We start from the raw sequence: 14,858 nt of genomic DNA on the forward strand, positions 1-14,858 counted from the left end.
GAACTGTATGAATACGTGTGTGTTGTTTCAAGCCACTAACTTTATGGTAATTTGTTATAGCAGCAATAGGAAACAAATTACACTTGACTTTTTTTTAGCTTCAAAGAACCTCAAAGACCTCCCTTATCATTTTTCTTCATCCTAGACTTTTTACTTGATAGATTCTGCACTTTCCTGTGTTTCATAGAGTGTACAAGCAGACAAGTGATATATCCTTTACTTCTCCTCAGCAGATACTTGTGACAAAATACTTCCTTTATCCTCTTGAGTGTTATGTCCTTCAACTTTTTCTTTTTAAGGTAGAATCCATTATCCACACATTTTTTTAAGTCCATGAGTAAGTTGTGTGTAGCCCTGGTATTGTCCATCTTTAGTTAGTTTGGTTGTACAATGGGCTGTTATTAGAATCCTCATCCCTACTTTTATACCTGGAGATGACTAGTTAACTTCTTTGATAATTTATAGGTTTTGCTTAGTTATAGATTTGATGATCTTTTTAGCTTTCTTTGAGGCATGGAACTTATCATGATAGCAGTATTTACTTTTCCTTGACAGTGAGTTAAACACATACATATTCAATTACAAAGTATTATATCTCCACTACCATTCCAGGCTTGCTTCTTTAGTTGCTCATTTTACACCTCCAGTCACATTTCATTGCTGGCAATTTTTGCCTTGAGATAACTGTAAGAAAAATGATATATTGGGGGCCATAGGAAATGAACCAATCCTGATCCTTAGAAAGTAGCTTTTTGAATCAAACTGGTAATGGTAGTGGAGTAGTTTCATTTCCTTTGGTCAGTCTATGAGTCCATGTCTTCATGGCAGAGCCAAAACGGGAACCAATGAATGGATATTTTGTCTCTTTCTACAGTCCCATGCTGTCTATCCTGAATGGCATCCTTGTAGACTTTAGGATTTTAGTGAGTTCTGGCTAGTGAAAATTCTTTATTTCTTACAGACAGTAGTTTTCCTGGTTTCTACTGTTTCTGAAGGCTTATATAAATAATCGCTAGTTATCAAGCATTTCAACGGGAACATAAGAATAACAAATCAGGAGTTGTTAGTTTTCTGTCCTAGTAATACAAATTATTGAGTTTTTTCTTTTTTTTAAAAAAAAAAAAAACAACAACTGGCAGACACATTCTGTTGATGACAGTGGGCTTTTTTAAGACTTATTTCTTTTAGAGTAGTTGTAGATTAATAGAAAAATCAAAAGGAAATACATAGAGTTTCCCATATACTGCCTGTTCCACACATGCATAGCCCCCGACCCCCATTCGCAACATCTCCTACTAGAGCGGTGCATTGGTTACAATTGATGAGCCTAGATTGACACACCATCATCACAGTTGAGAGACACTTTACCTTTCTCCCCCAAATCCATTATTTTCATTAGGATTCACTCTTGGCAGTATACATTCAATGGGCATTGACAAATGCATTATCACATGTATCCATCATTACTCTCTCAGAGTATTTTCACTGCCCTAAAAATCCTGTGCCCCACCTGTTCATCTCTCCTCCCCTCATCTCCTAGAATCACTGATGTTTCTATCATCTTCATAGTTTTACCTTTTCTAGAATGTGACATAGTTGGATTTACATAGTATGAAGCCTTTCCAGATTGGCTTTTTTCAATGAGTAATATGCATTCAAGATTCCTCATGTCTTTTCATGGCTTGATAGCTCATTTCTTTTTAGCACTGAATAATATTCCACTATCTGAATGTACTACAGTTTATTTATCCATTCATCTACTGAAAGACCTCTTGATTGCTTCCAAGTTTTGGCAATCATAAATAAAGCTGCCACAGACATCTGTGTTAGGTTTTTGCATGGAACTTATTCCATTTGGGTAATTGCCAAGCAATGTGATCATGGGATCATGTAGTAAGAGTATGTTTAGTTTTGAAAGAAATTACCAAAATGCGTTCAAGAGTGTCTGTACTATTTGCATTCTTACCAGCAATAAATGTGAGTTCCTTTTGCCCCACATCTTTGCCAGTATTTAGTGTTCTCAGTGTTCTGGATTTTGGTCATTCCAATAGGTACATAGTAGTATCTCACTTTAATTTGCATTTCCCTAATGACATCTGCTGGATCATTGAAAAAGCAAGAGAGTTCCAGAAAAACATCTATTTCTGCTTTATTGACTATGCCAAAGCCTTTGACTGTGTGGATCACAATAAACTGTGGAAAATTCTGAAAGAGATGGGAATACCAGACTATCTGACCTGCCTCTTGAGAAATCTGTATGCAGGTCAGGAAGCAACAGTTAGAACTGGACATGGAACAACAGACTGGTTCCAAATAGGAAAAGGAGGATGTCAAGGCTGTATATTGTCACCCTGCTTATTTAACTTATATGCAGAGTACATCATGAGAAACACTGGGCTGGAGGAAGCACAATTGGAATCAAGATTGTCGGGAGAAATATCAATAACCTCAGATATGCAGATGACACCACCCTTATGGCAGAAAGTGAAGAAGAAATAAAGAACCTCTTGATGAAAGTGAAGGAGGAGAGTGAGAAAGTTGGCTTAAAGCTCAACATTCAGAAAACTAAGATCATGGCATCCGGTCCCATCACTTCATGGCAAATAGATGGGGAAACAGTGGAAACAGTGGCTGACTTTATTTTTTGGGGCTCCAAAATCACTGTAGATGGTGACTGCAGCCATGAAATTAAAAATGCTTACTCCTTGGAAGGAAAGTTATGACCAACCTAGGTAGCATATTAAAAAGCAGAGACATTACTTTGTCGACAAAGGTCTGTCTAGACAAGGCTATGGTTTTTCCAGTAGTCATGTATGGATGTGAGAGTTGGACTACAAAGCAAGCTGAGTGCCAAAGAATTGATGCTTTTGAACTGTGGTGTTGGAGAATACTCTTGAGAGTCCCTTGGACAGCAAGGAGATCCAACCAGTCCATACTAAAGGAGATCAGTGCTGGGTGTTCATTGGAAGGACTGATGCTGAAGCTGAAACTCCAATACTGTGGCCACCTGATGCAAAGAGCTGACTCATTTGAAAAGACCCTGATGCTGGGAAAGACTGAGGCAGGAGAAGGGGACGACAGAGGATGAGATGGTTGGATGGCATCACCGACTCAATGGACATGGGTTTGGGTGGACTCCGGGAGTTGGTGATGGACAGGGAGGCCTGGCGTGCTGCAGTTCGTGGACTCACAAAGAGTTGGACACGACTGAGTGACTGAACTGAACTGAGTGACATACGATGTGGAGCACCTTTTCATATGAATATTTGCCATCAGTATAGCTTCTTTGGTGAGATATCTGATAAGATCAGAAGATCTCTGGCCCATTTTCCAATTGGGTTGTTTTCATATTGTTGAGTTTTAAGAGTTCTTTGTATATTTTGAATTAACTGTATTTTATCAGATGTGTCTTTCAAATATTTTCTCTGAGTCTGTAGCTTGTCTTCTCATTTCCTTGACATTGTCTTGTGCAGAGAAGTTTTTAACTTTAATAAAGTCCATCTTAACGATTTTTTCTTTCATGCATTATGCCTTTGGTGTTGTATCTAAAAAAGCATTACCCTACCAAAGCTCATTTAGGCTTTCTCCTATGTTATCTCCTAGGAGTTTTATAGTTTTGTGGTTTACACTTAGGTCTGTGATCCATTTTCAGTTAATTTTTTAAAGGGCATAAAGGTCTGTGTCTAGATTCTTTTTTTTTTTGCATGTGGATGTCCAGCTGTTCCAGTACCACTTGTGGAAGGGACTATTTTGCTCAATTGTATTGCCTTTGCTCATCTTTCAAAGATCAGCTGACTATATGGGGGACTATTTCTGGGTACTCTAGTCTATTCCACTTATCTATTTTTCTGTTTTTTGTCTTTTTTTTCCACAAGTACCACACTGTCTTGATTACTGCCGTTTTATTGTTAGTCTTGAAGTTGGGAAGCATTGATCCTCCAATTTTGATATTCCCCTTTGACATTGTGTTGGCTGTTCTGGGTCTTTTGCCTTTCCTTTTAAATTTTAGAAATCAATTTGTCAGTTTTCACAAAATGACTTGATGGGGTTTTGGTTGGGATTGCACTGATTCTACACATCAGTTTGGGAAGAACTGACATTCTTACACTATTAAGTCTTCCTATCCATGAACATGGAATATATCTCCATTTGCTTAGCTCTTTGATTTAATTCATTAGAGTTTTGCAGTTTTCCTTATACATAGCTTATACTTATTTTGTTAGATTTATACCTAAGTACTTCATTTGGGGAGGTGATAAATATAAATAGATTTGTGCTTTTAATTTAAATTCCATTTGTTCATTGTGGTAGATAGGAAAGTGACTGACTTTTTGTACATTAACCTTGTTATTATCACTTATCAGTGGATCTTTACTTTGTTTGCTTTACTGGGGGCTCACTTAGACATGAAAAGCCCTAGTTGACTGTTCATCTTCCAAGGACACTCATGAACAATCATTCATTTCTTTGATCTCAGATCTCTGACATTAATGGCCTACAAACCATTTGTTGGTTTGACAATGAGCTAAAGCAATAGTTTTCAAACTGGGCTTAATAGAGTTCTAAAGCTTCATGCCATTGTGTCTTTGCAAAGACCACTGTGAGTAAAATTGAGGGAATGGGGCCCTGAACTTTCTATATCATTTTTGCTAGAGCAACTCAGTTTTTCTTTATATTTTTAATTTTGAAATTACTTTAGATTTAAAGAAGATTTAGCCAATTTCCCTACTAATATGTTCCAGAACTATGGTACATGATGAAAACTAAAAAAAATTAAATGACTCTTAACTATTAACTAGATATGATTAACAAAATTACAGACTTTATTTGCATTTCTCTGCTCTTTCCACAGATGGATTGTTTTAAGCAGTTCAGTTTCTATCTGTTTTGCCAACTGGATTTCATGTGAGATTTTATTTAGATAAAGGTCTGCTAGCTGCTGCTTGTCTCAGATTTTCCCTACCTCCACCTTATAAGTTCTCAGTTACTGCTATTTAGCAATGGAGGACAATTAGAACAGTAGCTTCTCATCATTTCATCTCATCTAAGGAATGCACCTATTCCTTATTGAACTCTCCAGAATATTTATGAGGTCAAGGAGAATTTTAAAATATATTTTAAAATTTTGTTTTACAGATGGAGAAATTGAGGCAAGAAGGTAAGTAACTTGTAGGTAAGAGTCAAACTGAAGACGTCTCCTGATTGCTGACTGACATTCTTATTTTCTCCGCAAAGGCCTTCAGATGAGCAAAACATACCTGAGAGAGAAAAGCTGATCAGCCTCCGACTTCCTTGCCCTTGCACGGTCTCATCAGAACCAATGCTTTTAAAAATCTGTAAGAAGGAAAATGGGAGACAAGCAAAAGAAGCATTGAAATAGATACACTCCAATACAAGCATGCTTAATCAGTCATTTCTGTAACTACAGAATACAAACACAGAAGTACAATGATTTCATTAGGCTACTATCGATTAGCATAAACTTTTAGCAACCTAATGTCTTTTCCAGTAATGGAATGGGAAATGCTAGTGAGGATGAAGGGGTACTTCTCAGAGAAATGGAAATCAGCAAACAGAATTAGTATAATATCAGAGGTCCTTTATAACTACCTATGTAAACAATGCCTTTTCATATTCAAATTTGCAAAAAGGTATTTATTAAAGCAGACCCTAAGGCAGTAAAATTGAGAGGTCAATAGATGTTTACCGTTGTAATTACAAAGTGTTTCTATTAGCAAAGTATAGTTAAAACTGCCCTATCTCCATTTCTTCTGATCTGTACTACTATCTAGAGATTCCCAGGAAATTTTGTTTATTAGGGAGGAGCATGAGCATGACATTAAGAAGCTACTCTGAGGTCTCTTTATTTAACTGCCTTCCTGGGAAGTTTCAGAACACAGGTGTTACATGGGCATATCTTCATCTAGTGAGAGTGAAAGTCACTCAGTTGTGTCCGACTCTTTGCGACCCCATGGACTATACAGTCCATGGAATTCTCCAGGCCAGAATACCGGAGTGGGTAGCCTTTCCCTTCTCCACGGGATCTTCCCAACCCAGGGATCAAACCCAGGTCTTCCGCATTGCAGGCAGATCCTTTACCAGCTGAGTCACAAGCGAAGCCCATCTTCATCCAGTAGGTATTTGCAAATCAGGTTGCTAAAATGTTTTATTTTCCATCATTGCTCAACATTGATCTGTTAATGGATTAATCAAAGCAGCTAGAGTTCTTGTTTCGATTCTCTTCTAGGCAAGTTTTACCCTGAAATGATTTTGAGTATATATTCAAAGGCAGAGTTACCTCTGCATATGTTACATATTTGGAGAAAATAATACAAAAAAAATCTGAATATAAAGCAAATCTCTACCAGGTCCACTTTTTAGAAGATAAGCTATACCAAAGAAGGGAAAAACAGAAAACTCAGTGACCTCTCACTCAAAGTCTCTTTGTTTCTAGGTTGTGTGGGCTTAATCTCTCTCTGCCTGGCAGTATTCTTGGTGCTGAAAGAGCTGTAATTGGATGTGACCGTCAATTTGCTTTATTTGAGACTAACAGTAATGACTGGGCATCACTAAGGCTCATAATTTCGGCCCAAGGAGAGTCCAAAATGATTATTAGAACACTTCTTTGTTAAGCAGGTGCCCCTGGTGGACTTCTATGATGGGCTGCAGCTCATGTGCCAGACTTCTCAGTATGTCTGCTGTTAGGTCCACGTACAAGATGCATCTCAGGGATGCGGGGCTGCCCAGCAGATGGAACCAACGTGGGTGACATACGGAATGCGGTGAGTTGGAACACTGCTTGGTCTGAGGTATCAGCCCTCTTCACACTGGACGTCTTTCTCTTCACCTGGCTGACCCAGAGCCGCAGAGGTCAGCAAACACAGTAGACTGCAACCTCAGGCTGGACCACTCTTCCAGCTCTCAAAGTAGTCAGTATGCATGGGTATAATCAGGATTCAAAATTTCTTCATGTTGAAGACTTTTCTTCATTTTCAAACCTACACCTGGGCAAGGGCCATGGGCGAAGTGGGCAGGCTGGCCACACCCCCCTCTGGTGCTGTACTTGCCTAGATGGGACAGTTGCAACTGACTGCCCCTAATTCTAGTTTAAAGATGTCAACATCTAACTTGTTTCATCTCAGAATATAAATTCCTTGAGAGCACAACAGAAACTCTAGTTTTAATAAAGCCTTGTAGATACAAGTCTAGAGTGTATGCATTCCAATTTATATTTTTTACAAGATGTAGGATTAAACTGCATATGTCTTCCTAGGCTAAATGAGCTTAAACATGCAATGATAACAAAGAATAGTATTTGTTATTTCTTACTTACAGCATACATATTTTTTTTTCTTTCTTTCTTTATTTTTTCAGTGGGTTTTGTCATACATTGATATGAATCAGCCATAGATTTACACGTATTCCCCATCCCGATCCCCCCTCCCACCTCCCTCTCCACCCGATTCCTCTGGGTCTTCCGAGTGCACCAGGCCCGAGCACTTGTCTCATGCATCCCACCTGGGCTGGTGATCTGTTTCACCATAGATAATATACACAGCATACATATTTTGATCCTCATATTTAAAGATTTTTCTGTTGGGTATTCAGGGTATTTACAAAAAGGTTCTTCATGTATATTGCATTGAAACAGGTATGGAGACAAAAAGATAATGTATATTTTTCAGAAGCTACCAAGCTCAGAAGGGAGATACACATTTTAAATTCCACAAAATTCTCCCTAACTCTTGGCTTTTTGCTAACATTATTTATCAAGTCATCTCAGTGCCAGACTGATGATACAAGAGGGAGGCAGTAGTAGATGTGATAAACATTTTCGAGGAAGTAACGGTGTTTGGGAAAGTTATACGTTCCAACTTTTTGTTCAAGATGAGCTCCAGAGGTTTGTCTGAAGTTAAGTAATCTATTGTACTCACAAAGAGACACTCTACCATTTACTGACTATGAAAATGGTATGGAAACTCAGCCAAAACAGGCTCACCCGACAACAACCTGAGACAGAGGGAGCACATCAGGGAATTGCTTATCATCTCTGGTCTGAACATACCCTTGGCGTTTCAGTCTATCTGATCCCCATCTGTTATTCCACCCACCAGGCACATGGTTGTGATGCCGCCTCTCAGACACAGTGCACAGTATCAGTGTTTATTTTGTACAGAATTTATCTCTGTACCTCCCAGCAGAAAATGCATGCTCAGCAGGGCTGCTAGTACACACAGTGGCCAGGCACTGAGACTTGGGAGGAGGGACCCTGGAGAGGACTCAGTCTAGGGGCACAGAGACAGCCTGGAGCGTGGTCCAGGATGCCACACTGGATACATGATACAGTTTGCTTGATACATGATGGGAGTCCAGCGTTTTCAGCATGGCACCAGCTGGCGCCAGGTGGGTGCACAGGTCAACAGACGAAGACCCACTGTCACCGTGTGTCACAGCAAACTGCTTTACGGGAGGACTGATAATGGACTCAGCGTTCCTGGTGGGCTGCCCCTCGGAGGAGTATGCAGGAGTTCCTTTCCTGACAGGAACACTCCTCACGTGGCAGCTTGGAGCCACATCTGGAGTGAACAAGGCTGGGGAGAGCCCTACCAAGGAGGCAGAGGAGGTCCCAGGAAGCAGCAGAACCACCTTGATTCCTGCAGTCACAGTGCTCTGGCCTCCACCACCAGGCTAGCACTAGGGTCTGTGATGAACACAACAGAAAAAGGTATATGACCTTGGGTTACTTATGGGCAAAACTGCGGATGCCGGCACAGCCAGAGCATAGGTTCACTGTGACCCCAGAGCCGTGTGGGTTCAGTGTTCAGCCCCTTGGGGAATGAGGACACAAAAGAAATGGAACCTTATGAAACCCAACCCATAGGGCTTCCACCCTAACAGCTGGGGAGAGGACCTTGCCCCCTGACAAGGCTGTGACAGCCATGGAGCAAAGAGGAGGCCCTGCCCAACATCCAGTGCAGGCTCTGGGCACCAGACCAATCACACCTACCACAACGGCCAGCAAACTGAGAAGATAGCCTTTGCACCAAAAATACTGGACTCGCACAATCTACATAAGGATGCTCCCACATAAAAAGAGCCCTTCAAGACCACAATAGATAACTCTCCTAAATTCACAGAGACAGAGAAATTTAAAAAGTCCCAATTAAAAGAATAAGAAAAATTCCCTGAAAGAACAAAAAAATGAAATACCTCTTCAGGCTACCAGACCCCAAGTTCAAAAAGGAAGTAATAAAAATGCTGAAAGTGAAAGAAAGTGAAGTCGCTCAGTCGTTTCCGACTCTTTGCGACCCCATGGACTGCAGCCTACCAGGCTCCTCCATCTGTGGGATTTTCCAGGCAAGAGTACTGGAGTGGGGTGCCATTTCCTTCTCCAGGGGATCTTCCCAACCCAGGGATCGAACCTGGGTCTCCTGCATTGTAGACAGACACTTTTACTGTCTGAGCCACCAGGGAAGTCCCTAAAATGCTGAAGGAATGAATAAACATTATTATTGGCAGATCACTGTAACCATGAACCAGAAACCGTAAAGAGGAAACAATCAACATTAGATAACTCAACTGCCAAGATAAAAACTGATCTAAAAGCAATGAGTAGTTCACTAAATAATGCAGAATAATGAACAGGAAGACAGAATAATGGACATCACCCAATCAGAAGAACAGACAGAAAGACAAACCAAAAAACAAAAGCGACAAACAAGATCTATGTGATAATATGAAGTGTGCCAACCTACACATAATAGGGCTTCCAGAAGGAGAAGAAAGAGAGAAGGGAATAGAAAATGTATTTGAGGAAATTATGGCTGAAAACTTCCCAAACCTAAAGAAGGAAACAGATACCCAGGTACAGGAACCTAAAAAACCCACACAAAGTCATATCATAATTAAAAAGACAAAAGTTAAATATGAAGAGAGGAGTCTAAGGACACCAAGAAGAAAAATAAACAATATCATACTTAGTGAAGTAAGTCAGGCAAAGAATGACAAATATTATATGATATCATTTATATGTGAAAAATAAAAAACACAAAGTTATATATATTCAAAACAGAAACAGACTCACAGACACAGAAAATTTATGGTTAAAAAAGGATAAAGAGAGGGAGGAAAGGAATGAATTAGGAGTAAAGATTAACAGATAGAAATTATGATACATAAAATACATAAGCAACAAGGATTTATTATTTAGGTCAGAGAACTACATTCAATATCTTATAATAACCTACAATGGAAAATAATCTGAAAAAATAACTGAGTCACTTTGCTGTATACCTGAAACTTACATAATATTGTAAATTAAATATACTTCAATAAAAGAAATTAGTTTATATCTACATAGATGAACATTGTTCATTACTAGAGTGAGAGAATTTATCCATTTTTTTCCTTGTTACATAAGTGTTTGAGAGAACTGTTTATACAGTAGGTGCAATTATAGTAACATCTTTTATTTACTTTAATTCTTTACAAGCTACATATAAGACAAAAACATAGTAATCAATCAATACAAATTAATTAAAATTGCCTCTCCATGCACAACTTCTTTAAATCTTCTTTTAGCGTTAATGAAAGCCAAGAATTGGAACTGCTGCTGCTGCTGCTAAGTCCCTTCAGTCGTGTCCGACTCTGTGTGACCCCACAGACGGCAGCCCACCAAGGCTCCGCCGTCCCTGGGATTCTCCAGGCAAGAATACTGGAGTGGGCTGCCATTGCCTTCTCCAATGCATGAAAGTGAAAAGTGAAAGGGAACTCGCTCAGTCGTGTCCAACTCTGTGACCCCACAGACGGCAGCCCACAGGCTCCGCCGTCCCTGGGATTCTCCAGGCAAGAGCACTGGAGTGGGTTGCCATTTCCTTCTCTGAAGAACTGGAACTGCTAAGTTGCAAAAGCCTTTGTGACCTATCACTTTCACCTATTCACTTTCTCAACACGAGCACGACTGTAGTCTTTTGAAGTGCCCACTTGGTTGCTCCCTGGATGCTTTTCCATCCTCTAGCCAATATACATAGTATGATCTAGAACGGATGAGACAAAGACACATGCCTTTTCTTAACGACATATAAAAGAGGAAGGGTGGAAGGAGAAATTGGAAGAAAGAACCTACAGACCACTGGCAATTCTCAGGCAGATCAATTTCAGGAAAGTAAGCATATGGAAACCAAGAACCTGAAATAATTGTTCTTGTTACCCCTGGGAATATCATCATGTACCCCCAAGGAAATATTTACCCCCCTGTTGAAAGCAGTTGAAATAGATGAAAGGGTGATACCTGACTTGAGATAGAGCAATGCTAACTGCAGGTGGTTGAGAAGTACTTGAGAGACATGCCTAGATGAGGTGGCAATGATATTCAGAGTATATCTGTGAACTATTTAGTATTCCAAAGATTCCTAGAAATATTTAGTGATAAAAGCTGGATTTCTTGCAGTCAACATGATAGAATCCCAGAGTGCATGAACATGTAAATGAAATAGCATCTGAGTTTTAAATAAGAGGAAAAAGCTGTTCCTGCTATTCTCTTATGAACCAATCACACAAAAGCAATAAGAAGAAAAACAAAAGGCAAACTCCATCCTTAATAAAACCACAAGATGTTAATAACGCTGAACACAATATATGAAGTATGGCTGCTATATGCACTGGAGGTAAAACTGGGGTATGGGAAGACATCAAGTCAAGATGCATGTGACCACAAATAAGAAGAAAAAAGGCAGTGTGAGCACCTTGGAATATATTGAAGAAATATGCAAAAGAAGAAAAACAAACCAAAAGGTATACCATATTCTTAAATAGAAAAACTCAAAAATGGTAACAATTTCAGTATGTTCTTAGTTAATCTATATCATTATGGGATCACAGTGAAACTACCAATAGCATTTAAAATTGGACAAGCTAACTCAAATTCTCCTATTTGAGAAAGAAAAACCAAGAACAAACAAGTTTCTATAATAAAAAGGGAAAATAATGAGGAAGAAATGCTGTGAAAGATACTTAACCATATTATGAAGCTAGTGTAATTAAAACAGTGTGATGCTGGTACATGAACAGTCATAGCAACAAAATAGAAGGTACAGAAATAGACCAAAAAAAGGAGGAAATATAATAAAGGTGAATTTTCAAATCAGTGGAGAAAATGGGACATCTGGATAGTAAGTCTGGAAGATGGAGATGCATTTGGAGTAATGCCTCATATTATATAATAGAAAAAAAATTCCAAATTGATCAAATATTTAAATGTTAAAATCAAAATCCTAAAAGCATTGGGGGAAAAGATGGAAGAATATTTTTATGATCTCAAACCTGAAGAGTTTTTCCTGCCAGTGAAGAAAAACCATGAAGTCACAAAAAGAAAACACTGATAAGCTCAACTCTGTAAAAATAAAAACGCATACTTGGAAAGGCCACCATATATCAAAAGATAAATGACAAACCTGGATAAGTATTTTCAACTCACATATTCAAAAGTCTAATTTCTTTCTTGTCTAAGAAACAAAAACAACAACCAAAAGAAAACAAGTATGAACAAAGCATATCAAAAGACAGTTTATATTAATAGAAAGGAGAATCAACTCTAAAAATTAAGAAGTATTTGACCTTGACTACAATAAGAAAAAATGCTAATCAATGCTGAGTTTTCACCTGTCACATTGGTAATAAGCAAAAAGCTTGAGAACTCACAGGGGTGATCTGCTAGGTTTTGAGCTGTCTTTTGACTCAATTCCCACCCTTCTAGGCCCTGTGATGCTGGAGTGGAGAATGCTCACAGCATCTCTGCTTTGCCACCTGGTGCCTGCACAGGCTCTGCCAACAGGAGGTACCAGAGGGGAAGAGGAAGACGGAAAGAAGGAAAAGAGACTGGCTCTGCCCTCTCTGCTTCCTGTTCCCGTCCACATTACCCCAGCAACTGTTTTCACCTGGGGCTTCAGTGCTTCACCACTGCAGCAGCTAAATCCAGTTTGTGGGTTTTTCCCAATACTCTTCCAACACTGAAAAGTCAGTCTGATCTTTCCCCTCTCAGTGAAGCAGCATCAATAACCTCAGAAGTCCGGTCTGGGTCCCTGGGGTCCCTCCTCTAAGCTTGCAGCACTGTTGAATAAAATCCTCCCCCAAAGAGGTCTGCATTTCAGTACTGGAAGCTCCTTTCTTTAAGCTTCTAAGTTTTATTTCAATCTCTTCACTTACTCCTCCAGCCTTAGAGGCGGCAGCTTTCTTTTTGCAATTACTACCTTACTGATACCTTGAAAGTGAAAGTGTTAGTCACTCAGTCATGTCCAACTCTTTGCAACCACATGGACTGTTCATGGAGTTCTCCAGGCAAAAATACTGGAGTGGGTTCTTGTTTTAATTCTCTTAACAGATTTTTTTAATCTGTTTAACAATTACTTATATGAAACTCTAAGTAACTGGTATGGTATCCAATTTGCTCTTAACTGATACAGTGCCCAAAAGTGTGGAGACACAGGCAGTCTCACTCATTATTGAGGGGAGTGTTAATTGATACACACATATCCCCAAGAGAGCTGGTAAATGACCATTAATTTCATGTCTAGGAATTTATCACAAAATTACTCAGTTGTGTGTTAAATACTGTGTATAAAAGGAAATTTAGTGTGGCTTTGTTTATATAGAGCAAAAGATTGGAGGGGAAATGAAAAGTTAATGGATAAGGGAATGCTAAATAAATTACAATGTATTCATTAGTGAAACACTTTGCTGCAATTAAATATATATATATATGATTTTATTTTTAAAAAAGCCAGATCTCTTGGTGGCCAGCAGAAGATTGTATAGGGTTATCAAGAAGGCTCAAAAAAAAAAAAAAAAAAAGAAGGCTCCTGGAATTGAATTAAGACCTTTGGGATTAATTCACATGTATCTCTCCTACTCCCATTCTCATGTCCTCTTTACATCTGCTTTTTGAAGTTATAAATATGAACGCACATACTGTTGTAAAGCCCAAAAGTGAAATTCAGTAAAAAAACAGAGTGACGATCAAGTCTTCATATCCTTGCAGGGGAACTTCCATTTCAGAAGCATGAAGACACATGGTTCAGTTGACCAGCCTCGCTTCTCACTAGATCCCTACAACACCATTCAAATCCTAGCTTTCCTTTCACAATACCTCTGCATGAACATGAGGCTGTTTGCTAAAAACACACATGTGTCTCAATTACCCCATCATATGTGCTCTTTAACTTTCATGCTTCATCTTCCAGTCTCCAAGAACACAGAGGCATCTCATACAGGTGTGATCTTATTCCCAGGGGTAGATAAATGTGCCAGGGGCAAAGGGTGCCTGTCCTGGAGCACCATTTTTACCCAGAATTTGGGGTAAATCTATTTTAAAAGCAAACATGAGGAAAGTTAAAGTTGAATAAAAAATATAGATGCATTTTGAAGGTAAACAGGAGTTTTCAAAGAACTCTCTTGCATGTGAAAGACCACTCTGAGTTGCTTCTCCATGTACCCCAGATCTGGGTTAACTTCCTTTGGTAAAAGTGGGAGAAGCTCCCTATTAGCACACATGGCATTTCCAAAGGGGTGTGAACATGTTATGCTTGATTCTAACATGTTAACTCTGTTTACATAGCCACTATTACTCCCAACTAATTATATAATGACTTCTTTGAGCCCAGATTGTTGATTAGCTTTGGGTTTAGTTACAGAACAATTAACCCATCAGTAACACCAGGGGATGAAATTCATGACTTTCATTGAGCCTTTATATATTCACCTGACCAAGATAACTTTAATTTTCCTATAAATAAAAAGTGCAGGACTCCATAGTTAATAATGTGAATCTAAAAATCAGGTGCAAAATAGCATCACATTATAAC

The 14,858-nt window shown here is 39.0% G+C and overlaps 1 protein-coding gene across 1 annotated transcript in view; it reads right to left on the minus strand.

Moving 5' to 3' along the window:
- The window catches only part of HECW1 (HECT, C2 and WW domain containing E3 ubiquitin protein ligase 1), a 445,911-nt gene that overhangs the window by 164,764 nt on the left and 266,289 nt on the right, over positions 1-14,858 (minus strand). The window contains exon 5 of the mRNA XM_061165645.1: positions 5,259-5,334. Within this exon, the coding sequence (XP_061021628.1) occupies positions 5,259-5,334 (76 nt within the window). The remainder of the gene's footprint in view (positions 1-5,258; positions 5,335-14,858) is intronic.

This window comes from Dama dama, chromosome 18, assembly GCF_033118175.1.
Source record: "Dama dama isolate Ldn47 chromosome 18, ASM3311817v1, whole genome shotgun sequence".
NCBI lineage: Eukaryota > Metazoa > Chordata > Mammalia > Artiodactyla > Cervidae > Dama > Dama dama.